General features: G+C 42.0%; 1 protein-coding gene across 1 annotated transcript in view; it reads left to right on the top strand.

Moving 5' to 3' along the window:
• The window catches only part of LOC121286123 (mucin-5AC-like), a 181,153-nt gene extending 165,097 nt beyond the window's left edge, over positions 1 to 16,056 (top strand). The window contains exons 61-67 of the mRNA XM_041203111.1: positions 3,092 to 3,161; positions 3,346 to 3,452; positions 6,182 to 6,213; positions 9,117 to 9,227; positions 10,182 to 10,233; positions 12,792 to 12,894; positions 15,636 to 16,056. Of these exons, the coding sequence (XP_041059045.1) occupies positions 3,092 to 3,161; positions 3,346 to 3,452; positions 6,182 to 6,213; positions 9,117 to 9,227; positions 10,182 to 10,233; positions 12,792 to 12,894; positions 15,636 to 15,801 (641 nt within the window). The 3' untranslated portion in view covers positions 15,802 to 16,056. The remainder of the gene's footprint in view (positions 1 to 3,091; positions 3,162 to 3,345; positions 3,453 to 6,181; positions 6,214 to 9,116; positions 9,228 to 10,181; positions 10,234 to 12,791; positions 12,895 to 15,635) is intronic.
• Positions 16,057 to 24,804: the final 8,748 nt, after the last annotated feature.

Below are 24,804 nucleotides of genomic sequence, written 5' to 3'. Positions count from 1 at the left end.
CACCTTCTCTGGACCAGTGGATGTAGTTGATATCTGGTCAAATGACATCTTTAATAGTGAATGAGTTAAACATTATACAATGTGTGATGATAAACATATGTGTAGTTGAACTTCTGTTTCTGACCTTGATTCTGTCATTAACATAGCAGAAAACATGCTGATTTCACAATCGAGATGCCAAAGTGTCCCTAATCTGTGTCTATCCAAGGCATCTGTACATGATTAGTCTTTTGAGAGAAGATGGATAACAAAGATACATTGTAGCAAAAATAAAAGACTTCTGCCAGATGCTGCAGTGAAGCTGCAGGCATTTTTCTTGTCATAAATATCTTGGGCAGAATTTTTAGCCCCCGTCAGGGCTGGAAACGGAAATGGGCAGGTGCAGAATTTCATGCTGCTGGTCTGCGTGCCAGTACCCCGGCTCCACCCACTCCCCAGACCATTTTTACGGAGGCGGGATGGGTGTGGTGGTGGCATTCAGCAGGTAGCCTATTGAATTAATTAAAGACCTATTGAGGTCCATTGAAGGAGGCCAACTAAAATTTTCCAGTCAGTCTCCAAGTTACTACAGGACAATTTAGCTGCCTGGAGACGGCCTACTGGTGGCAGACTCTGGGGGAGGGGCTTGGTGGATGGGGACGTGGTTCAGTCCTCCACGCAGGTCTAGAGGCCCACCTTGCCTGCCTAGATTTCACAGCAGCTACAGGGTCTAAGCCAACCTGTGGAGGGGTTACTGCCAACCACCCCCACCCCCACCCCCCCCCAGAGCAGTGATCATACTACAAAGGACATTTTTTAATTTTAAATTTTAAAAAATTGGAAAGAAAGCTTTGAGAGCCCACATCCTTAGTTGTTTTACCAATACATTAATGCTAAAAGGCTAGTTAAGGAAAAAGTGGGACCTATCAGAGATGAAGATGGAAACTTGTGTGTAGATGCAGAGGCTGTGGGAAGGGTTTTGAATGAATATTTTGTCTCCGTGTTTACAAAGGAAAGGGAGGATGTAGATATAGTAGTCCAGGAGGAACACTGTGAGATATTGGATGGGATAGTCATAAAGAGAGACTCGAAGGTTGAAATCCTTGAAAGTTGATAAGTCACCAGGGTCAGATGGATTGGTTCTAAGGCTGCTGAAGGAAGTCAGGGAGGAGATAGTAGATGCTCTGAGGATGATTTTCCAATCTTCACTAGATACAGGGGAGGTACCGGAGGACTGGAGAAATGCAAACGTAGTTTCATTGTTTAAAAAGGGATCAAAGGAAATGCCAAACAATTATAGGCCAGTTAGTCTTACATCGGTGGTGAGCAAATTAGCAGAATCAATCCTGAGAGATAAGATTAACTGTCATGTGGAAAAGCATGGACCATTCAGGGATGGTCAGCATGGATTTGTTAAAGGAAGGTCTTGCCTCACAAATTTGATTGAATTCTTTGAGGAAGTGACAAGAAGGGTTGATGAAGGTAATGCAGTGGATGTTGTGTGCATGGATTTTAGCAAGGCATTTGACAAGGTCCCACATGGCAGGTTGGTCAGGAAAGTAAAAGCCCATGGGATTCAGGATAATGTGGCAAACTGGATAAAAGGTTGGCTTTGTAACAGGAAACAAAGGGTAATGGTCAATGGATGCCCTTGCGAATGGGAAGTTGTCTCAAATGGTGTTCCACAGGGCTCGGTTTTGGGACCCTTGCTGTTTGTGTTATATATTAACGATTTGGACGTGAACATGGGGGGCACAATTGGGAAATTTGCAGATGACACAAAGATTGGCCGAGTAGTGGACAGTGTAGAGGATAGCCATAATCTCCAAAACAATATAGATGGGTTGGTGGAGTGGGTGGTAAAGTGGCAGATAGATTTTAACATAGAGAAGTGTGAGGTCATACATTTAGGAAGGTCAAACAGTTACAGGGATTACAAAATAAATGAAAATATACTAAGAGGGATAAATGAAGTGAGAGATCTTGGCGTACAAGTACACAGGTCCCTGAAGGCAGCAGTTCAAGTAGACAAGGTTGTAAAGTAGGCATATGGAATGCTTTTCTTCATTGGCAGAGGTATAGAGTATAAAAGTAAGGATATAATGTTGGAATTGTATAAAACACTGGTGAGGCCACAAATGGAGTATTGTGTGCAGTTCCGGTCACCACATTACAGGAAGGACGTAATAGCTCTGGAGAGAGTGCAGAGTAGGTTTACAAGAATGTTGCCAGGTTAGAGAAGTGTAGCTATGAGGAAGAATTGGATAGGTTGGGGTTATTTTCCTTAGAACAAAGAAGGCTGAGAGGTGACTTGATTGATGTGTACAAAATTATGAGGGGAATAGATAGGGTGGACAGGATAAAATTGTTTCCCTTGTTGGAGAATTCTAGAACCAGGAGAGATAGATTCAAGATAAGTGGCAGAAGATGTAGGGGGGACATGAGGAAGAACTTTTTTACGCAGGAGGTAGTGGGTGTCTGGAATTTGCTGCCCAAGTTGGTGGTAGGGGCAGAAACTTTAAACTCTTTTAAAAAATACCTGGATTTGCACCTAAGGTGCTGTAAGCTGCAGGGTTATGGGCCAGTGCAGGAAGGTGGGATTAGAGGGTGTCCTCGGGCTGGCATGGACAAGATGGGCCAAATGGCCTCCTTCTGTGCTGTAACTTTTCTTTGGTTCTATGGATGGCGAGCCTACCCTCTGGCCATTAACTGACCAACCCAGGGGCTGGGGTGGGTAGGAGTGGCAGGACGGGGGAAATACAGGTGAGTGACTGTTGTCCACACAGTGTGAACTTACGACCTCCATTTGAGCCTCACAGCAGGGTTCTGAGGTCCACAGGAAAATCCAGCCCAAACTTGTGTCTGTTATATATTCTAAGTTGTCAGGAAACCTGTTTCGTAACTTTGCTTAGGATAAACCTGCAATTTATTTCTGAGCTTGGTGTTCTATCTTAGCAAAATCATTCATGGTGGAAGGTGGATCCTGCCAGACAAGTTAGGCTATTGCAAACAGTTGCTGTGCTTTGTTCAATAATACCATGTTTAAAGTGATTGCTTTTGTAGTTAGATATTTTGCCCATATTTGTACCTAACACATCATTTTATACTGAAGATTATACCTGCGATCAAGGTTTAGTGTACAAGCCATGTCAAAGCAAGAAAGACAATCAATGCAAAAATGAGTAAGTATATTATCTTGTGTATTTGAACACAAAATTCAACTCTCAGCTATTTTAATGCACCCATTATTTTTATGATATGATTAAGGGACTTATGAGATTTCAAACATAACTTAGATCAAAATAATTTTCAATTAAATCTGTGATTCTGATTTTGATAAGTAAATCAAAGCTACTGTTTCTTCAGTTCGGTGATAGCTGGGGAGATATTAGTTCCTGCTGAGGAAGGTTGTTTTTGTCTGGATGGAATGATCCTATCTGAAGAGAAATCCAAATGTGTTGCTTCCTGTCAAGGTAAGTTACTCTATTTTTATTTTCAAATGGGCATTATTCATCTATTTTCATTTGTGACTCCACAATATACAACATAAATTTACTCACAGTACCATTTACTGTGGCTCCAATAGAGTACATAACTCAAGTCAACAGGAATACATAACACTTAAGCTTAGAAAGATATATCCAAATGCATAAAAGCAAAATACTGCGGATGCTGGAAATCTGAAACAAGAACAGAAAATGCTAGAAAAACTCAGCAGGTCTAACAGCGTTTGTGGAGAGAAAGACAGAGTTAATGTTTCAAGTCCGTATGGCTCTTCTTCAGATACAAATGCAGTCAGCCACTTCCTACCACATTCTTCTCTCCACAGTCTTGCTGAGCCAGCAGCTGTCTCATGAAGACTACTTGCAGAAATATTTCAAAGTGCCACCTAATCAAAACAAAGGCCAGGATTTTACAGACCTGCCATGGTGGATGCGGCGAGACATTTAAATCTCCATTTAGTTCAGCAGAACCGTAATATCCCACCCGGAGAGAGGGGCCGTAAAATCCTGGCCAGAGTTTTGCTTCTCTACACACTGTTGCCAGATCTGTTCAGCCAATTTCACAAACAAGCAATAAGTCTTTGAGAACTAAAACAAAAATACCTGGAAAAAATCAGCAGGTCTGACAGCATCTGTGGAGAGGGATACAGTTAGCGTTTCGAGTCTGAATGACTCTTCATCGGAACTAAGGAAAAATAGAAAAGAGATGAAATATAAGCTGGTTGAAGGGGGGTGGGACAGGTAGAGCTGGATAGAGGGCCAGTGATAGGTGGAGATTGCCAAAAGATATCATAGACAAAAGGACAAAGAGGTGTTGACAGTGGTAATATTAGCTAAGAAATGTGCTAATGGGGACATTAAGGGTAGAAAGCAGGATGAGCAAGGGACAGATAGCCCTAGTGGGGGTGGGGTGGGGGTTATTGAAATAGGCTAAAAGGTAGAGATAAAACATTGGATGGAAATACATTTAAAAATAATGGAAATAGGTGGGAAAAGAAAAATCTAAATTATTGGAAAAAGGGGGATCGGAGTGGGGGTGGGGATGGAAGAGAGAGTTCATGATCTAAAGATGTTGAACTCAATATTCAGTCTGGAAGGCTGTAAAGTACCTAGTCGGAAGATGAGGTGCTGTTCCTCCAGTCTTTGAGGCCTGTGGCAGCACACATTCTGTCCTCCCTTTGGACATACCCCCAATCTTAGAGGCTGCAGAGATCATATCTCTGCAAACTACAAGTGACTTGAACTTGGAACTATGGCATAGTTCAGGTCTGGGAGAGTTGGTGGCATTTAGCAACTGTGCTTGGGTGGCAGGAAGAGGAATATTGTTTTCATCCTACTTATAAAAACATACAAATTAGAATTTAAAAATTAATTCATTTTATGACATCGCAGGGGATGTTTTTCTGGGTTTATGCTTCAAAGCACTGATCACCTGGTTATAGTGGATATCAGAATCTCAGGCAAGTCAGAACACACACCGATAAAGTAACTTGCCTAATATCATTCTGCATTGGCAATCCAGCAACTCAGGAACATCTCCCCTCATCAGTGCGTGACACAAACATGGGGCAGCGTTTTCCGTGCACAGTGAAGATGCACATAAAGTAGGGCGGCTGCCTGCCCCACCACCTTCCTGACCACCCCCAACCTCATCCCCATAACATGGGGAGGTGGATGGGTGCTGAAATCCGCAGCTCACTTGCAATATTTCATAGATAATCGAGGGTCAATTAGGCTTGCTACCAAGCCAATTGACCCTAATAATACACTGTCCCAGCCACAAGACATTTGGCGTGGATAGCCCGGTGAGAGTAGGTAGCCTGTTTTGTTTTTTTGAAAATAATTTCTTCAAAGAGCAGGAAGTGGGGTGCAGGCTCTGATCTTCAGGGGCTGCCATTTGCAGATCGGGGGTGGTTCCCCTAAGATGGAAGCCCCCTCCCCTTCATACCACTCTCATCCCTGCTCTGCCGCCTTAGGCCCAATCTCCCCACCCCCTTCCCTGACCTGCCAAAACCATCCCTGCCCAAGACCCTGGACTTAATGGCATCGGGGATCAATAGGCCTTCCTGCTCCTCTACTTGCAGTCCTGGAAGCCACGACAAACACACTCTTGGTGCTGCTGGGAGGAGCTGCTAGCCATTTGGATTGGCTGGCAGCTCCAGAGGGTGGTACCCCCTCCCCAGTGAGTGGCGGAATCCCTACTTGGCCCTTGTTAAGCCTGCCTGCAGCAAGTTATGGTTGTGGCGCAGGCTGGTGTGGAGCGGGTCGACCTGTGCTGACTTTGTTCTGGGGGGATGGGCTAGCCATCCACAACCCCCTCTCCCGCTGCCCCCTCACTGTATTACTCAGCCCAGGGTCTCGACAATGAAACAGCTTTGCAGCTAACAGCCAATTATTTAAATAAGCATGTCAAACTATAGTATATGGAAATCTTTGAGTTGGTAACACTAACGTCCCAATACACAAGTCAATGAGTCATATTGTAAAACATTTGTGTTCTTACTTGTTTCAGCGGTGGCACTATAATAAGCTCCCTCAGCCTTTTTCAAGAAACCCAATTAAAAGACACAACCCTCCTTTTTCATTAATTCAGCAAGGCCATAGGAGGATCACTAGTTTACCAATGGATCAAACTGGTTGTGTGCATGTTAACAAGAAAACAAATAAATTGTTAAATAACACTTCTGGTTTTTCTGTAGTTTGCCGTGACCAATTAGGACAGCCAAGAAAGGTGAGTATTCAAAAACTCTGACAGTCGTTTTACAAAAAGATCTGTAAACTAAATCAGGTATTCATGAACTGCCTTTTGAGACAAATCAACACCTCATTAGGCTAAACATATTATATGTTAAACATCTCTTTCCTGATGGGAATCCTATTGAAAATGACATTGATGGAGGAAAGGGTTCGGGAGGACCCAAGTTTGAAAATAAATTGGATTTAATCTAAAATTATCTGGGAGAACTTAATTAAGAGGCAACAAGCACATGGGAGGGCCGGAATAAAAATGCTACAGGGATTAAAAGAAGAACTGGAGAACTTTGCAGGAATGAAGAGAGCTGAAGATCAGATCTACCTTAGTTGAAGTATATACAGAGAATAATTGCAAGCTGGGGTATTTAACCTAGAAGAGTAGAATTGTTATTCCTTGAAATGGTGGAAACCGATTTAATAGCAACATTCAAAAGAGAATTCAATAAATACTTGAAGGGAAAAAAATTCCAGGGCTGTGGGAAAACAGCAGGGAAATAGGATTAATTGTATACTTCTACTGAGAGCCAGCACAGACACGATGGGCTGAATGGCCTCCTTCTGTGCATGATTTTTCTATGATTCCATTTCTATATAGGTAATTGATAAAACTTGAGAATCTTTTAATTTTTGCAATGAACTAATACATTGTGGCAAATAGGATTCAAATAACCAATCTGAGAAATGTGAAAAGTTAGATCTTAAAAAATACAGGAAGTCATCAGTCCAAAAGCTGTAGATTCAAATAACAATTGCGATCTTTTTGGACTGAAATCATGCTGTGTAATATTGGTAAATAAGGAACACACAAACTCTCCTTGCAATTTGTGTTTAGCTTTTTTTTGTGAGTCAAAACTTTCATTGAAATAGACGATTAAGGAAAGGAAGAGAATCATTCATATCACCATAGTACAATTTCAACCCACCCACAATAAAAATGCTGAAATTTCCAAAAAAAGGAATGAAAAGAGAATGGAAAGTGTAGGCATTCCCTTAAACTGTTCATTTTGAAAAAGATCAATTTTATTGCTGTTATTGATGCCATTAAGCAGAGTTTCTCTCTATGCTAGGTCACCTGGGAAGTGCTCAACTTCTGGAAACCATGGCCAGGATTTTCCCCTTGGCAATTGGGGGTGGGACCCGCTCGCCGAAGGGAAAATAACGTGGGATGACGTCGGGAGGAACCCCCGACGTCATCCTGGTCCCTTTAAATATTCACGAAGGCGGGCGGACAGCTGATTTCGCTGTCCGCCCGCCGACCTGTCAATGGCCAATTAAAGCCATTGACAGGCTAATTAAGATCATTAAAGACCCTGCCCATCCAACCTTAAGGCTGGCGGGCAGGCCAGGAGCCCCAGCAGGCTGCAGATTATTAATGAAACTTCATCCACTGGCGGGAAGAAGTTTCATGTACGGTTTTTAAAAATGTAATAAATTTTATGTGTTTATTATTAACATGTCCCATCTCATGTGACATTGTCACCTGAGGGGGACATGTTAATAATTTTAATATGTCTCTATTTTTAGAGTTTACTTACCTTTCACTAAACTTCCTGAGACAGGACTTTGCCTCAGTGCGCGAAAGAGCGCAATCTGACAGTTGGGGATTCCTTCCCCCCCCACCCCCCCGAAAAAGAAAGCGCTTCCTGTCAGGCAGGCTGCTGGGCGGGCCTTAATTGACCCGCCTACTCAAAATGGCGGTAGGCCCCGATTTGGCGGCAGTTTTCGGCTGCTAGCCAAGGGCTAAATTCTGTCCCATGTGATAGGCTGGAATATCCACCCTACACTACACTCTCCTGGGGGAGAGCAGCAATCAAGTAGCTTTGAACCTGTGACAACAATTATTTACAAAGGTATGGTTCACACATTTACAGTGATATTTCATGTAATGATGGCACTGTAGCATAATAATAGGGAGGGAGACCCTACTGTGGACTATTAGATTATTTCTTAAAAAGATTGAGCAAAATGATGGTTGCTTTTTGTTTCTATAAGAAGAGGAAATACGCTTGAACAAATATGCTCCCCCAGATATTCCTTCTGTTTAATGTAAGGCTACAATGATGGGAAACGTGATAGAAAGCCAAAAATAATCTTTGTGCATTTCAGCCTTTATTAGTTTTATTAAATCTTTTTAGGCAAAATAAAACACAGCCTTAAATGATTGGAGCAAATATTATCCAATTCATTCAGTCTGGGTTTATTCCCAATCCTTCCACCTCATTTTCATCCTAAAATGACTAAGGGGCACTCATTCCTGTAGCACCCAGGAAACTGGTCCTGGGCATTGTGCTCAGGCCCTTCCTCAAATCAGAAGGCCTGATGGGGGGCCTAGTGGTAGGATGATCAGGACCCTCTGGTTAAGTTTGAAATTTCCTTTTCAGGTACCCTAATAGATATTTGAATCTTGGGCTTGGCAACCAGCAGCCCTAAGGCCTGAGGTAGGCAGTTTAGGGCTTCCAGCTGCAAGCCTCAATCTGTCATCAATTCTTGAAACAAAAATGTGACAGGACTGACCTGCTTTCGGTATGCGCCAAGTCATGCCGATGACCCAGCATCCGAAAGTTGGCCATTTGGCAGCCTGGAGCAGTGAAGCATTCTTCCAAAATGCTCTGCCTGACCTCTGCCTAGGCAAGGGTTGGTGAATAATATCAAGGTCATATTATTTTTACCTTGTGCACATTATAAATTTTGTGTAGTAAATATGCTGTTGTAAAAAATACAAAGTGTTGCATTGAGATTGTAGCAGATTCATGGTAAAAAAAAATAGAAACTTCCTGTGCCATTACTAGCACAAAACAGGATCAAGTTGATTGACAAAATTAGGCCTGGAAATGGAATATCTCATATGTCGTTATTTTATCTGTGTGCTTTTGTTTGTAGGAGGGTGATACATGGGTGGATGCTAATAATCCATGCCTCTCATATGAATGTACTGAGTATGGAGTTGTAATCACAAATAAATCCTGCAATCAGGATGAAAGCTGCCCCAAGGTACACGGTGATCATTTTATTATTAGTTTCATCACATTTATGTACTTTTTAGAAATCTGAATCATGTTCATAATTGAGAAAACCCTTCTCTAATTCAGCAAATGCCTTAGTGTTTATAAACAGCCTGAGCATTTTAACATTTAGAATTTAATTATTCTATTCAAAAAATTACCAGTTAGTGGCAGCAGCTGTCACTTGGCACTCTCAGAATCTCATTGACACATGAAAAATATTTTAAATTGGTCTATGCCAACAATAGGAGATAGGCATGTAGCAAATCGGCAGTCTTTTTTTTTTATGGTGCCTGATCTTTCCATTGAAGTTCACAGAACAATAATTCAAAATCTTTTTGGAGACTGGTTTGAAGTTAAAAATCTTGGCAATATTTTCTAAGTCAATGGAAAATAAAAACTGGCACCTTGAAAGATCAGCTGATGATTCACCACAAACCTGTTTAGTTGGCTTAGACCAGTTTCATACCTATTAAACAAACTAACTTGTGATCACACAGTAGATTATAATTAGGTTTCACATTTTGATTGAATAGATTATTACTGCTCTTTCATTCCTTCAATAAAGTTTTCTATCCTTTATCAACTCAAAAATACTTTTCAATCATTGTCACTACAATATATACAAGTCATTTAAACATATTATTAAAGCTTTTCAGTCCAAAGAACTTTATTTAAGAATGAATAAAATATTAACTCAGAGATGATATCAAATCTACAGTAAAGTGTATTCCATGCCTATCAGTATGTTATAGCATTAAAAAATATTTTTGGGATTTAATTTATCCAATTTAAAGAAGAATGCATAATATTTAAATAGCATGATTGTAAGTACAAACATGACAATGCCTCCAATAGGAGCTTGTTTTCATTATAAGCTGTTTATATTTAAGGAACAACATATCCTGTACTGATGATTCAATAAGTTATTGATTATTTTTAGCCTTACAGAGTTTATATCGATCGTTGCTGTTTTACATGCAGACCAGCTCAAGGTATCCATTTAATGTGTTTACTTAAATATTAATTGTTCTTTGCCACAGTATTTAAGTTAGTTTTAATATTGACATGTAAAAATGGAACAGCTAAATGCCTCTGCACAAACAATGGTGACTTAAACAAGCGACAAACCACCTTCTAGAAATTGTTGTAAGGAATTTTTTCTTGATCAGCCACTATAACTTTGGCAAAAAATTTATGCCAATCTTCTGCTGAAGTTATGGTATCCAATCAGGAGAATCATGATAAATTCATGCCACGCGTTTCTATTTTTTTTTAAAGAAAAGGTTGCATTTCTTTCTATCTGTTGCAAGTTGATCCCCGTTCTCAACATTTTGTTCAAGCAGGACGCTTAAGTTTTACAACTCCCTTTCACTGCGGACGTGTTATTTCCTTTGAGGTTTGGGCCCAGGGGCACTGCTCTTCTGTTAATATTTTATCGAATTAGCAGTATTTCATATTGTGAGTCTACATAACACATTTCAATAGGCTGATGGATGCATGTGCAGTTGACCTCCAGACACACATAGGCACATAACAGAAGTCATCAACTTTGATACGTCCTTTGCACATCTGCCAGTTTTTCTCTTATGAAAAAAACGTCAGACACTTGGATATATTAAAGAAACAAATGGTGCACTTGTTCAATGAATTTTTGATGTCACTTTAGCAATTTGAGTATCATAAAATTGACCCTATTGCATGTGAAATATGCCAGACTACTCAGTCTTCCCCTAATTGAAGAAGTACCATTGGTTATAAAAACAAAAAAACTGCGGATGCTGGAAATCCAAAACAAAAACAAAAACAAAATTACCTGGAAAAACTCAGCAGGTCTGGCAGCATCGGCGGAGAAGAAAAGAGTTGACGTTTCGAGTCCTCGTGACCCTTTGACTCAAGTACCATTGATTAGTGATTGTAGGGTGTTCAGGATGTTTGCTACCTGTGTTTCTAATTAACCAAGATGTACCTTGCTGTAGCCACTGTGAGCTCAATACATTCAGGGGCAGTGCCTACTGAAATTGGGCAGGTTCATGTGATGGCATAGACTGTTATTGACATGATTGCCAACAGGTTGCTTCTGTTCTCTTCCATGCAGTCCAATTTTGGAAGACATTGTTATCTTGATGCTCAGTGGTCTAAGTTAGTTTAAAACAATGGGTCTTAAGACCCTGTATTCCAATGTCTTTCATAAATTAGGTATACTATGGTCTATATATCCATACAACTTAGAATGTTGGTCCTGCATCCTGCACCACATGGGCTTAAATCAAATGAAAGAACTGCTGTCTCTTCTTTGACAGTGCATAGTGCTTCCTCCCTGATAGGATCTTTTCCCATTGTGTGTGTATCTGGAATACTGTCAGGTTGAGTGCAAGTGATGACGGTGACCATATGTACTTATAAAATCTTTTAAGCCATCACAGTGTCTGCTGACATCAAATACATAAAGCTAAGTAAGTACTTCATTCCATTATCAACCTGAACCTGACAGCTCTTCCCCATCTCCCATAGACTCCCTGGAGTGTTTGCCCAGGAGTTTGAGTTTCACCTTCATGCCTCTTCAAAGGCATGCTACTTGCTCTTCCCCCACCCATTGCAGTCCTTTGCTTCGGATTATGTGCATGTTTGTCCTTTGCAAAGAAAGCAAAGTTTTAGACATGCTACAAGAAAATTTACAATGTTGTTTACCTAGGAGTGTGCAAGCCATGCAGAAATCTCTTTATTTCTCACTCATACATTGCATGAAATGTGAAATAAAATGGTGGAATGGTAGGACAGGAGGTGCACCCAGAGGGCAATGGTGTGGATTTCTTATGTGTCCTAAGGTACGCAATTCTGAATACTGTGGAATTGCATCATGCTCCTAGCAGTACCTTAGCACCTTAATGAATACTTTGTGACTTCATTTACTTGGCTGTTTCAGCTGTATCAACCATTTAACTGCTATCCCTGAGTTCCTGCCATTACATTGGGATTGCCACTCCAATTCTGCTCTGTATATAAAATTAGTGACCCCATCCCCACCCAGGAAAACATGGAACCACTAATCGGCAAAAGTTTGACCTAGCTATGTCTAATATCCAAAAAGAACAACATTAAGCAAGTTCTCCACTCTGGTTTAAAACAAAAGCCATGTCCTAGATATAATTTATGGTAAATAAAAACTCTTCTGAAGCTACCAAACACAAAAATGATTCTATTGAAGGTATGGGCTTTTGATGATTGACAAGCATTCACCCAATTAAGGAGGAATCACTGCAACTCTGCCACCTCTTGGACCTTTTGAAAATCTAATGAAACCAAAGGATCCAGTTACTCCTGTAACAAACTTACAGCCTTATCTATTGCCATGAAATGCACCATGATGCATCACTACATAGTATTAACTCAGAGCTTCCTTGCATAATGCATGCAGGGCCTAGCTGTGGCATGTGAAAAAGAAATGTTTACTAATTTAGCAGGAAATAAAAGGAGCCAAATTTGGTGAGGTGGATTAAATAATTTTCCTTAGTTCTAATTTGTGCTGTATTTTTACTTTTCCCTATGTTAGGATTATGCAAAGTTAATAAATTCAATGAAACAATCAGGAGGGGACAGTGTGAAACTATTTTTGAAGCAACACAATGTCAAGGGCATTGTTCATCAGCAACGCGGTAAGTAGGGTTTTGAAATCTTAAAACAGTGGACTTTAAGTACTATAATGCATTAGAAAGCTGTATTTTACATCTGAATTCTGAGTTCAAATCCAACTTGGACTGGTAGAATTAAATTATTTCCCTTCAGTGAAAGTGAAAATCAACTCAATAATATATACCTTTATTCGCTCAATGATATGATACTTTTCTATTTGGCGAAGCCAAACTTGTGTATCTGTCGTTATGTCTGACCATGACTAGATATAATTTTCGTTTCCCAGTTCTCATAGAAATTTGAATTAATACATAACAAATGAATGCTTTGAAGGGAATTTTATCTCCCACCATCCAGCAAAATGTGGCATGAGGGCCATTAAAATGGAGTAGATAAAATATTCACTCCATTTCTGATTTTACAATGTCTGATACATGTTTGCAAATCAGGGCCCTGGCACCATTTTAGTCCTCATCAGAGCAAGACGCCCTCAGTAGCTGCACCACCAGACCAAAGTTGTCACTCAGGTGATTTGAAAACTTTCTTCTGTGAGCCTAAGATAAGCAAGACAGTTTGTCCAGGCTCTACAATGAAAGCGTCAGGCTCCCCTGCCAGAACGATCTCTTTTTAGTGATCCACAGAGGACGTTGGAAACTCCTACCCCACCCTAGCAACCTCCTTTGCCCATCTCATCTCTCCCCTCCACATAGTTCTCACATTTGCTTTGTGCCTCGCAGGGGGAAGTTCAGCCAACTTTCCAATGCTTTCTCCTGACCTCCTTTCTGTATTGGGTGTAAAATCGGGTGCTGGTTCATTGATGAAGTCCAGCTGTTAAAATTGTTCTGGCGCCCCAATAGCTCACTCAGATAGGCCTGCTGCTCACGAGGCATTTTTCACCTCGGAGTTAACACTCCCACCTTTAACTTCTTTATCAGTAAATTTCTTAAATTTCACTTTTTTCTCTAATGCCTTCTTAGTGCTTAGAAGATGTTGCTGAAACACTTACTCTAGTTAATCTTCCATAACATTCTGTTTTAGTCAAGCCTTTCTGAACTCCAGTAATTTCTTTCTCTCAAAAAACCATTTGATTCGGTGTCAAAATCTGTTTTGCTGTCAATTCCAATGCTTGACCAGTCAAAATGACTCATTATATTGCAAGGATTCAGCTTAGTTGTTCATCTGCTAATAATGTATAATGAGGGAAAATAAAATTACGTTTTTTGTTGACTGGGAAAACTTATTTCCTTAGCCTTAAATAGTGGCAACGAGATGATACAGGAATGGATTACTCTCCTTAAGGTTAAGATTATCTCAAGTATTCATTATCTTGATTTAACAACACTTGGGAGATTTTGATTCCCAACACTGGATAGAAATGGGGAGGTGTCAGGATTAACATGGAAGTGGTGGAATTGCTGTACTGTACCCACTCCACTGCTGTTTTGTCCAGGGCTTTCCGCAGGGCAGCTAGTGCTTGCCTGAATCAGGTGGGAGCCCACATACTGGTTGGAACGGCTGCCATGAGCACTTTGCTCAGTAAAACATGGGGTACATCAGTAAAGCCTGAAGTGGTAAGTGTTGAAATTATTTTTGTCGGACAAAAGGGAGCAGGAGTGCCCATCTGAGTTCCACAAGAATAATGTGGGTCCCTGCTTCCAGACTACCCTCCACCCTGATCACAACCCTCCTTATCAGTTGGATCAGTTTCTGGGATGCCGCATTGGCTGGGCTCTGGCAAGTGGCAGGAGGGCTGCTATATGACAACCACAGCTCGCCAGTGGAATGGTAACAAAGGTAGAAAAAGTTTTCATTTTACAAATAAGGGAATAGAATTACAGTACTGGTGCAATTATCAATATTCAATAAAGACTCTACAGCAACAGGGCTTCCATTTGTATTGCCCCTTTAATGTAGCAAAAAATGTCCCAAGCTGCTTCAACAGGAGTGTTATCAAACAAGATTTGATACCGAGTCATGTAAAGGGATATTAGGACAGGTGACCAAAAGTTTGGTTAAAAAGATAAGCTTCAAGGAGCAACTTCAAGGAGAGAGAAGCAAAATGGCAGAGAGGTGGAATTCCAGAGCTTAGGGACTACTCAGCTGAATGATGGAGTTATGGAGATCAAGGATGCGCAAGAAGCCAGAATAGGAAGAGAGCAGAGATCTCAGAGCGTAATATGGCTGGAAGAGGTTACTGAGATAAGAGGGAGTGAGGCCACAGGAAGAGCTGAACACAATGATGAGAATTTTAAAATTGAGGTGTTGTCCGATCTGGAGTCAATATGGGTCAACGAGTACAGGGATGATGGGTGAGCAGGGCATGTGGTAGGTTAGGATACTGGCAGCAATATTCTGTATATAACAATTGAACAAGTGGCAATTCTTTCTTGGAATGTGTTGCTGGCAAAGCCAGCATTTGTTGCTCATTTTTAATTGTCCTTGAAAAGGTGGTGGTGAGCTGCCTTCTTAAACTATTGCAATCCATCTGGTGTAGGTACATCTACAATGCTGATGGAGAGGGAGTTCCAGGATTTTGACTCAACGACAGTGAATGAATGGCAATAGGGTTCCAAGTCGGAATGTTGTGTGGCTTGGAGGGGAACTTGCAGATGGTGGTGTTCCCATACATCTGCTTCACTTGACTTTCTAGGCGGTAGAGATCATAGGTTTGGAAGGTGATATTGAAGGAGCCTTGGTGACTAAACATTGTATTGATAAGATACAGGACAAATTTAATAACTTATGTAATGATTATTTTTTTTAGATACGACTTCAAAAGAAATCGCATGAACCATTATTGCCAGTGCTGCCATGAATATAAGACTGAAAAAGTGTCAGTGAATCTACATTGTAAAAATGGGAAGAGCAAGACAGTCAAGTATATGAACATCAAGTCTTGCATATGCAAAGATTGTGAAAATGGGGACTAACAGCTGGTACACATGTACATCTACTGAACTAAACATCATGATTTCGGCAACTTAATTTTCCAATGTGCTTTTAAATTTATCTTTACCAATTGATTACTTTTAATTAAATGTCACAATATGAAAAGCTATTTCTTAAAATCTTGTTTCTGATAAAGGCTACGGTTTTGTGGTGGGAGGTAGTGAAGTAGTTACAGCTCCTGTACTGTACACGTTGGATACTTTTTATATGAATAAAAATGATAATCAACAAACAAATCTGCAGATGACTGAATTGTTTCATTCAAGTACTTACAAATAAAATATTTCAGATTTCTAATAGTCAGCAGCTACCAAGCTCAAATAATTATATGGAGAACAATTCTTACTCCACTTGTTTTGCAATTTACAAAGAAACACAACGTTTCCACTGTGGTACCAAGTGCAAAGTTGGCCTTAGCCCCTCTAGCTTAGGAAGGGAATATTCAGCCAAGATTGCTGCTCCTGCTGTTCATTCCCCAAGTTGTGAGGAATGCTGCACATGTGAAAGTTTGATGAAGAAAAGATGGCACTTGCACAATTGCAAGGAAAACAACACATAGCATTGTCAACACTATGTCAAGAACCACATATTAACAATATCCACTTGTGTGAAGCCCCAGAGGGTGAACAATGCATTTTGAAGTGCATCCTAGCAGCAAGGCAATGGCTTGAGGAGGAAGGAAAATTATGTAGACAGGCAGATCATATACACAACACACACACACACACACACACAACATCCTTGCTTTGGTTTTCAACCTTACCATCAATGCCAAATGGCACCAAATACTGAACACACCTTAAGCATGAGCCCATGAAACCTGGAAAAAGAGTTAGATATTTGGATGCTTTGAATTCCATCCAGTATGGTCCTGGAGTAAAGCTTAGACAATCAAAACTACACATTAACGCCAAGTTGTTTAGTTGGAGATAAAGAAGTGTGAAAGAGGAATGACAAATGGTGAGAGCTGCTGGGGGAGAAATTCACTAGTTGGCTACCAGTTTTGTGCCTGAAAAATGGACAGGCAAGCAGCTGAAAATTGGCTGCTCCATTAACAGCCAATATCCGCCTGAGGCAAGATTCAGATGGGCCTCTATATGACAAGCAGTCCATCCATCCAAAACAGAAGTAAAGCTACTAAATGTGAAAATTGAGGTCCTATGACATTTGTCACACTCTGATTGCAAAATTCTGGCACAAATGGGCGGCAGTTGTGCCAGGCACATTCCACCTAGTTGTATTGGGTATGGAAGATGAAGTAGCCCCAATATGGTAAATGAAAAATTATTAATGTGGGGACGGAAGGAGTGAGGATTCCTCTGGGCCATACGAGAGTAACGTCGGTGGCTACAGCCCGCAGGCTCCCACCTCCCTGTGACCATTTCCCAACCCCTTCTCTTCACCTCCTCTCCTTGCTGGAAACTGGCTCGGCAATTGGGCTATTGGATGTACTATATATGAGGCTATCATAAATTCATGTGTCATTGCAGAGCAAAAGGATTAAGAACACCTAGGACATGGCCTGGACTGGGGATCGGTCAGCCTGCCTGAGGCCCATAACCTCAGTGGAGCAGATGGCCATGGACATTGACAAGCTGCCTGAGCAGCTGTCTATTGGTGATGGCGAACTGCTAGTAGCAGGTGATAAAGGCGGTGTTGAGATCACCTTGGCACAAGATGTTAATGGTGGAGATCATGGTGGAGATCACTTAGCTGAGCACAAGGGGACATTGGCATGAGAGAAATTGCAACAATGGGATTACATTATATGGGCAGCACAAGCATGGTTAAGGCAATGGTGGGCATCAGAATGTGCTTTCACTATGAGAAGGGATATACCTAAATATCTATTTTTTTGTTTCACACAGGTCCCAGCTCTGCTTGCCCTCCAGAACCACACCCTTCCTGGCCCTTCACCTCCCCACCACGGGGCCAGATCATCCCTTGGACATTAGGAAAAGGAAAAGATGTCCAACGAAATGTGTCACATCAGCCCAGCCCACACTCCACCAACTCAGATACCAGCACACCAGAGATGTAGCAAGTGTTTAGAGTCAGTGGCACTGGGTGAGGGACACCACACCAGATTGCAGGGGGAGGCACAGATCCCCTCAGAGGAGGGAAGAAAGCCATAATGATGCTCCAGTGGGTAGGAAGTGTAGCCTCAGGAATCATCTTTTGGAGCACAGTACTTATCCAATCAGGACAAGGTATGTGGACATCTGGTGGAGTTCCCTGAGGCAGTGGGAACACTTGGACTATGATTAAAGGAGTCCATCACCATCATGAGATCCACGTTGTCATGGGGCTCAACCACATGAGCTCCAAACATGAGAGATTGGCCAATCTTGTGGAGGGATGCTTGCAGCAACACTTGGAGTGGATGCAAAAGCAATGTCTAGGCCAGGAAAGGGTGCAAGCCTCTCTCAGCAGCCTGGATCAGTCCACTTATACGGATGAACTTGACATCCATGGAATACATGAGAACTGTGTACCTTTAACGGGACAGTCGCACTGTTGGGCCAGTGGGTGCTGGACTGGTTGACAGCTACACTCCAGCAGCCAGCCCCATCAACCCTACCTGAATGCTAACCTAGGGACTGTGGAGGTCTCATCCTCTTCTACCTCACCAGCCTCTCTGCCAGAACCCTGTTCTGTTCCACAAGCGCCAGCGACTATGGATGCCCAGATAGAGCCTAGGAAAATTGTGAAAGAAAATTGTGAAAGGAAAATCGTGTTTAACTAATCTGTTAGAGTTTTTTGATGAAGTAACAGTCAAGGTGGATAAAGGGGAACTGGTAGATGTGGTGTACTTGGATTTCCAAAAGACATTTAATACCACATCAAAAGTTACTACACAAGAGCACATGTTGTATGGAGTAACATATCAGCATGGATAAATGATTGGTTGGTTAACAGGAAACAGAAAATAGGGAAAATGGGTCTTTTTTGGACTGGCAAGCTGTAATAGTGGGGTACCACAGGGATCAGTGCCAGGCCCTCAACTATTTGCAATCTACATCAATGACTTGGAAGAAGGCAGTGAATGTATAGTAGCTAAATTAGCCGATGACATCAAGGTAGGCAGGAAAGTAAGTTGTCAAGAGGAGGTAGAGAGTCTGCAAAAGGATACATAGGTTAAGCGAGTGGGGAAAAAAATTGACAGATGGAGTATAACATGAGTAAATGTGAACTTTTTCACTTTGAAAGGAAGAATAGAAAAGCACAATACTATTTAGATGGAGAAAGATTACAGAGCTCAGTGGTGCAGAGGGATCTGGGTGTCCTGGTACATGAATCACATAAAATTTGTATGCAAGTGATTAGGAAGCCAAATGGAACGTTGGTGTTTATTGCAAGAGGAATGGAATATAAAAGTAAGGAAGTTCTACTACAGCTGTACAGGGTGTTTGTGAGACCACATTTGGAGTAGTGTGCAGTTTTAGTCTCCTTATTTTAAAAAAAAACATATAATTACTTTAGAAGCAGTTCATAGAAGGTTCACTAGACTCATTCCTATGATGAAGGGGTTGTCTATGAAGGAAGATGGAACAGTTTAGGCCTATACCCATTGGAGTTTAGGAGAATAAGAAGTGATCTTGTTGAAACATATAAGATCCTGAGGGGATTTGTTAGGGTGGATACCGGAGGATGCTTTCTCTTATGCCGGAGACTAAATTATGGAACACAGTTTAAAAATAAGAGGTCTCCCTTTTAAGACAGATATGAAGAGAAACTTTTTTCTCCCAAAGGGTTGTTGGTGTATGGAATTTTGTTCCCTAGGAAGTAGTGGAGGTTGAGTCTTTGAATTAATTTAAGGCAGAGTTGGACAGATTTTTATTAGGAAAGGGATTTGGCGGGCAGACAGGATGGTGGAGCTGAGATCACAACCAGATCAGCCATGGTCTTATGGACTGGTGGAGTAGGCATGAAGGGCCAAATGACCTACTCCTGCTCCTGTGCTCCTGAGTTATTGGTCTGTACAGCCTCCCAACAGGGTGGAACCTGGTTGTCTTCCCTCTTCTCCTCCTCCTTCCTGCTGCTCATGCTGCAGCCTCTTCTTCCTGACTTTTGCTCTCTCTTTGGGCTCTGGCTGCTCATTTTGACTGGCTTCTACAGCCACCATTTGACAGTGTGCCATGCTCATCTTCGGTGCTTCCTCTGGTGAAGCGCAATGTGCACTTCTAAAACATAAATTTCTTCCTTGCATCTGGGTACAACAGTCAGTGGGGCCACAAAAAATTGCCCTGGAAGACCAGCAGGCCCACTCTCCCACTTCCTTGGGTTACGAGAAGACAGTGAGAGTTAAGTTCTTGACATTTCTGGGCCTGTAAGTGCAAACTTATAGATAACTCTACAGGGATACCTCACCTCTCCAAAGGGGTACCCCTGGCTATCCACACCAAATGCACAAAGAACAGACCCATTCTGATCTGTGCACATTTCAGGTTCCAGACAACAGAGATGCCAAAATCTGATTTCAGTGGGGGCAGCTGAAGATTTAACTGGCCACCTGCCTTTGCAAACCACTCGTGTAAAACTCGGCCAGCCTTCAATCCATGAAAGTAAGAAATGCCATATTCGGGGGTAGGACTTAGAGTTGCCAAAGACTTCAGCTATTTTTGCCACATCAGAGAGGCTCTCTGTTGTGGCAAAAACTTGGGCTCATGTCGGCACAAATGGCGGATGATGTTGCCAAAATACAGACTTGGTGTTCCTTGCGGGCAGAAGTCAAATTTCTCTGCCATTGTCACAGAACAATTAAAAGAAAGGAAAACATTAGAATGTCAAGTATAAGCAAGAGGAGGCTATTCTGCTAATAAAACTTGTTCCTTCCATAAGATGACGTATAACTTGGGCTAATGAATTCTGCCTAACGCACTTCGTCTTTGAGGAAACTAAGTTCCCATGAGTTAAACTTCCCAAAAATGACTTTTTGTGTAGTTTCAAGAGTAAATCCATCATGGCAATATAACATTGGAGTCTAATGAAAAAGAATAGCTGCCATCTGTACCTATCTTAGTGTTCTCCTTGTGTTATCATGAACAGGAAGAAAGCATTGCTCAGTGTTTTTTTATTCATTCATGGGATATGAGCATTGCTGACAAGGCCAGCCTTTGTAGCGCATCCCTAATTGCCCTTGAGAAGATTGTGGTGAGCCGCTTTCTTGAACTGCTGCAATCCATGTGGTGTAGGAACACCCATAGGACTGTTTGTAAGAGAATTCCAGGTTTATAACCCACCGACAGTGAAGGAACAGTGATGTAGTTCCAAGTCAGGATGGTTTTGTTGGGGGATTTCTCAATTACAATTCTTGGGGTCAGTTAATTTGCTGAGGGTTTCCTGTCAAATTAGTGTGGCCTAGAGAAAACAAGAGAAAGCCACGAGATCGTGGCTGGAGGTGAAGACACAGTTGATTTTATTATCGTTGCAACGAGAGATGTGGATTACACCAGAGTCACATCTAACGAATACAAACATGTATCCAGTTTTTATAGAAGACAGTTTCATTCATTGCTATGGCTTACAATACAGCGGAGATAGCAAACAATATGCGGAGATTGCTTCCCATTTCATATTAAAGATTGTACACCATCAAGTTCATGTTACAATGCAGCCGGAGGTAAACTCTGATAAGTATTGATAACCTGTTAACGATCTGAGGTGAACTCCGATGAATATTGATAGTCTACTATTGTCTACATAGATCCATCTCTCTTTAACTGCCCTTCCGTAACAAGGTTATGGGTGTTCACAATGCCCAGACGATTCCGATTATTTTAAACACACAAAATACACATACAACCCACGTCAACGTCTGTCCCTATCTTACACAGATTTATATTATTAACTAACTCAGCCTATTACTTTTGTTCTCAACTAACCCAGGTTGGCTCACGAGCAGCAAAGGTCTGAGCACCGGCATCAAGGAGTTGTCCCTACTTACCTCTTCGTCTAGCTGTGTGGGGAACCACCACACAGCCGAGGAAACATGTTCCCTGACTGAAAATTCCCCACAACAGTATGTGGCTTGGAGGGGAACTTGCAGGTGGTGGTGTTCTCAGAGGTCTGCTGCCCTGACCTTCTAGGTGGTAAATATCATGGGTTTGGAAGGTGCTGTTGAAGGAGCCTTGATGACTTACTGGAGAGTATCTTGTAGATGGTATACACTGCTGATGGAGGGAGTGGATATTGAATATGGTGGATTGGGTGTCAATCAAGTGGGCAGCTTTGTCCAGGATGGTGTCAAGTTTCTTGAGTGTTGTTGGAGCTGCACTCATCCAGGCAAGTGGAGAGTATTCCATCACACTCCTGACTTATATCTTATAAATGGTGGCCAGGCTTTGGGGAGTCAGGAGGTGAGTTACTTGCTGCAGAATTCCCAGCCTCTGACCTGGTCTTGTAGGCACAATGTTTCTATAGCTGGTCCAGTTAAGTTTCTGGTCACTGGTAACCCCAGGATGCTGAATGTGATGGGGTGGCAGAATTCAGCGTTGGTAATGCTATTGAATGTTATGAAGAGATGGTTACATTCTCTCTTGTTGGCAATGATAATTGCCTGACACTTGTGTGGTGCGATTGTTACTTGCCACTTTTCAACCGAAGCCTGAATGTTGTCCAGATCTTACTGCATGCAGCCATGGACTGTTTCAGTATCTGAGGTATTATCAATGGTATGGAACACTGTGCAATCATCAGTGAACATCTCCACTTCTGACTTTATGATGAAGAGACAGTCATTGATGAAGCAGCTGAAGATATTTGTGCCTAGGGCACTACCCTGAGGTACTCCTGCAGTGATGGCCTGGCGTTGAGATATTTGGCCTCCAACAACTACAACCATCTTGATTTTTTAAATTATTTTGTGCGATCTGAGCATTGTTGGCAAGGCCAGCATTTGTTTCTCTTCCCTAGCTGCCTTTGAGATGGTGGTGTTGAGCCACCATTTTGAACCACTGAAGACCATTGGGTGTAGATACAACTACAATGCTGTCAGGGAGTTCCAGGAAGGTGCTGTCGAGGCAAGCTTGGTAAATTGCTGCAATACTGCCCTTGTCCTTCGAGGTGATAGAATTTGTAGATTTGACAGGTGCTGTTGAAGGAGACTTAGTGAGTTGCTAGGTATGACACTATAGTTGAGGTTTTTCCCCTGATTCCCATCATCTTTAATTTTATGGTGTCCTGATGCCACACCATCAAATGCTGCCTTGATGTCAAGGGCAGTTATTCTCATCTCACCTCTTGAACTCAGCTCTTTTGTCCGTACTTGGACAAAGACTGTAATGAAATCTATAGGAGTGTGGCCTTTGCAGCACCCAACCTGTGCATTGGTGAGCAGATTATTGCTGATTAAGTGCTGCTTGATAGCACCGTCGACGACATCTTCCATCATTTTCTAGATGATTGAGAAGAGATTGATGGGCTGGATTAAATTTGCAATGCATTTTGTGGACAGGACGTATCTGGGCAATTATCCACATTGTTGAATAGATGCTTGGGTGGTATGTGCACTGGAACAGCTTTGCTAGGGACGTGGCTAGTTCTGGAGCACAAGTTATCAGTAGTGTGGCCGGGATGTTGTCAGGGCCCATAACCTAACCTGATGCCTTCAGCCATTTCCTGATATCATATGGAGTGAACCGAATTGGCTGAAGACTAGCATCTGGGACACTAGGGACCTCAGGAGGTATACAATCTTTTATCCTCCCCTCACAGGGCATCTGTCACTTGTTTCTATGTTGTGTTTTCACAGAGCACTGACCCTTGTTCTGCTATTAACACATTCGGCTATCCTACCTTTATGCCACGATTAGCACCTTTAGTCTTTAACACTATCATTAACACTCCCTTTGTCTTGAGACCATGACATCATTGTCAATCTCTCCTGAGTCCCCGCCTTAAACAGTATAATATCCATCTGATTTCTACTTCTCTTTAGCTCTGAAGAAGTCATGCAGGCTTGAAACTTTAACTCTAGTTTCTCAATGCACAGATGCTGCCAAACCTCCTGAGTTTTTCCCAGCATTTTCTGTTTTTATTTCAGATGTCCAGCGTCCGCAGTATGTTGCTTTTATCTTGCTCTAATCCACAAGCGTTGTGCAGACATGGTGAGGGTTTATTTTTGACAAAGAGCTGTGTATGGCGTCGGACGATTCTGTGTGAATGGAATCCAAACTCACAGCAAAACGCTACTATCCTGGCGCTGATACCTTGGGTGGGGGGGATAATATGATGTCACAATGCGGTGCATAAGGTGATTCGTCGGTGACCGGTGTTTTGGTCACGGAGGATGACGTAGCACGAGCTGGTGCTGGCTTGTGATTGGTCCGCTGCAGGCAGCGCGAGTCCCGGGAGTCGAGGTGAAGTGAAGTGAGGTGAGGTGCACGCGGCGGGAGGGGGGGCCAGTGGGAGCATTTGGAGTGAAGGAGCTAGTTGGATTCCCCAGTCCTGGCTGGCACGGGTGCCAGCCAGGAAAGTTGTAATAGCGCCAGAGCGAATCACAGACCTTCCAAGGTATCGGTCTTAACCCTGTGGCGAGCAGCTTCTCCTTCCAAACTCACTCAGATAAAAGGATATGCCTGGAGGTTCCAATTTAATTTAGCCTGACTGCATTTATATTCCCCCTGCGTTTGGTGAGTATTTCGCAGAATTGAGAGAGTTGTTTGTAAGGTAGAGATTTTTTTAACATACTAAATCGATTATTTTGATTCAAATTAAACTACTCACCTTCATATAGAGATTGCATTTTCGCAATGATAATTGCTCGTTGTTCCATAGCTCCACATTCCAGTTGGCAAAAACAGAGAATTGAGGTACACGTTGCTGTAATCCTTATAATGTGGAGGATTTATTTTAATCCCTATACATATTGAGGGCTTATTTTTGGAGCTGATAATTTTCTGCTGTACACTGTCAATCAGCTTCTCTGCTCCCTGGAAAATTGTTCTTGGTGATTTATCCAAATATATTTGAGCACAGACTGA

The sequence above is a fragment of the Carcharodon carcharias genome, chromosome 13 (assembly GCF_017639515.1).
Source record: "Carcharodon carcharias isolate sCarCar2 chromosome 13, sCarCar2.pri, whole genome shotgun sequence".
Taxonomy (NCBI): Eukaryota; Metazoa; Chordata; class Chondrichthyes; order Lamniformes; family Lamnidae; genus Carcharodon; species Carcharodon carcharias.
Note: the sequence above shows the minus strand (reverse complement) of the source record. Positions and strands in the feature narration are given on the sequence as shown.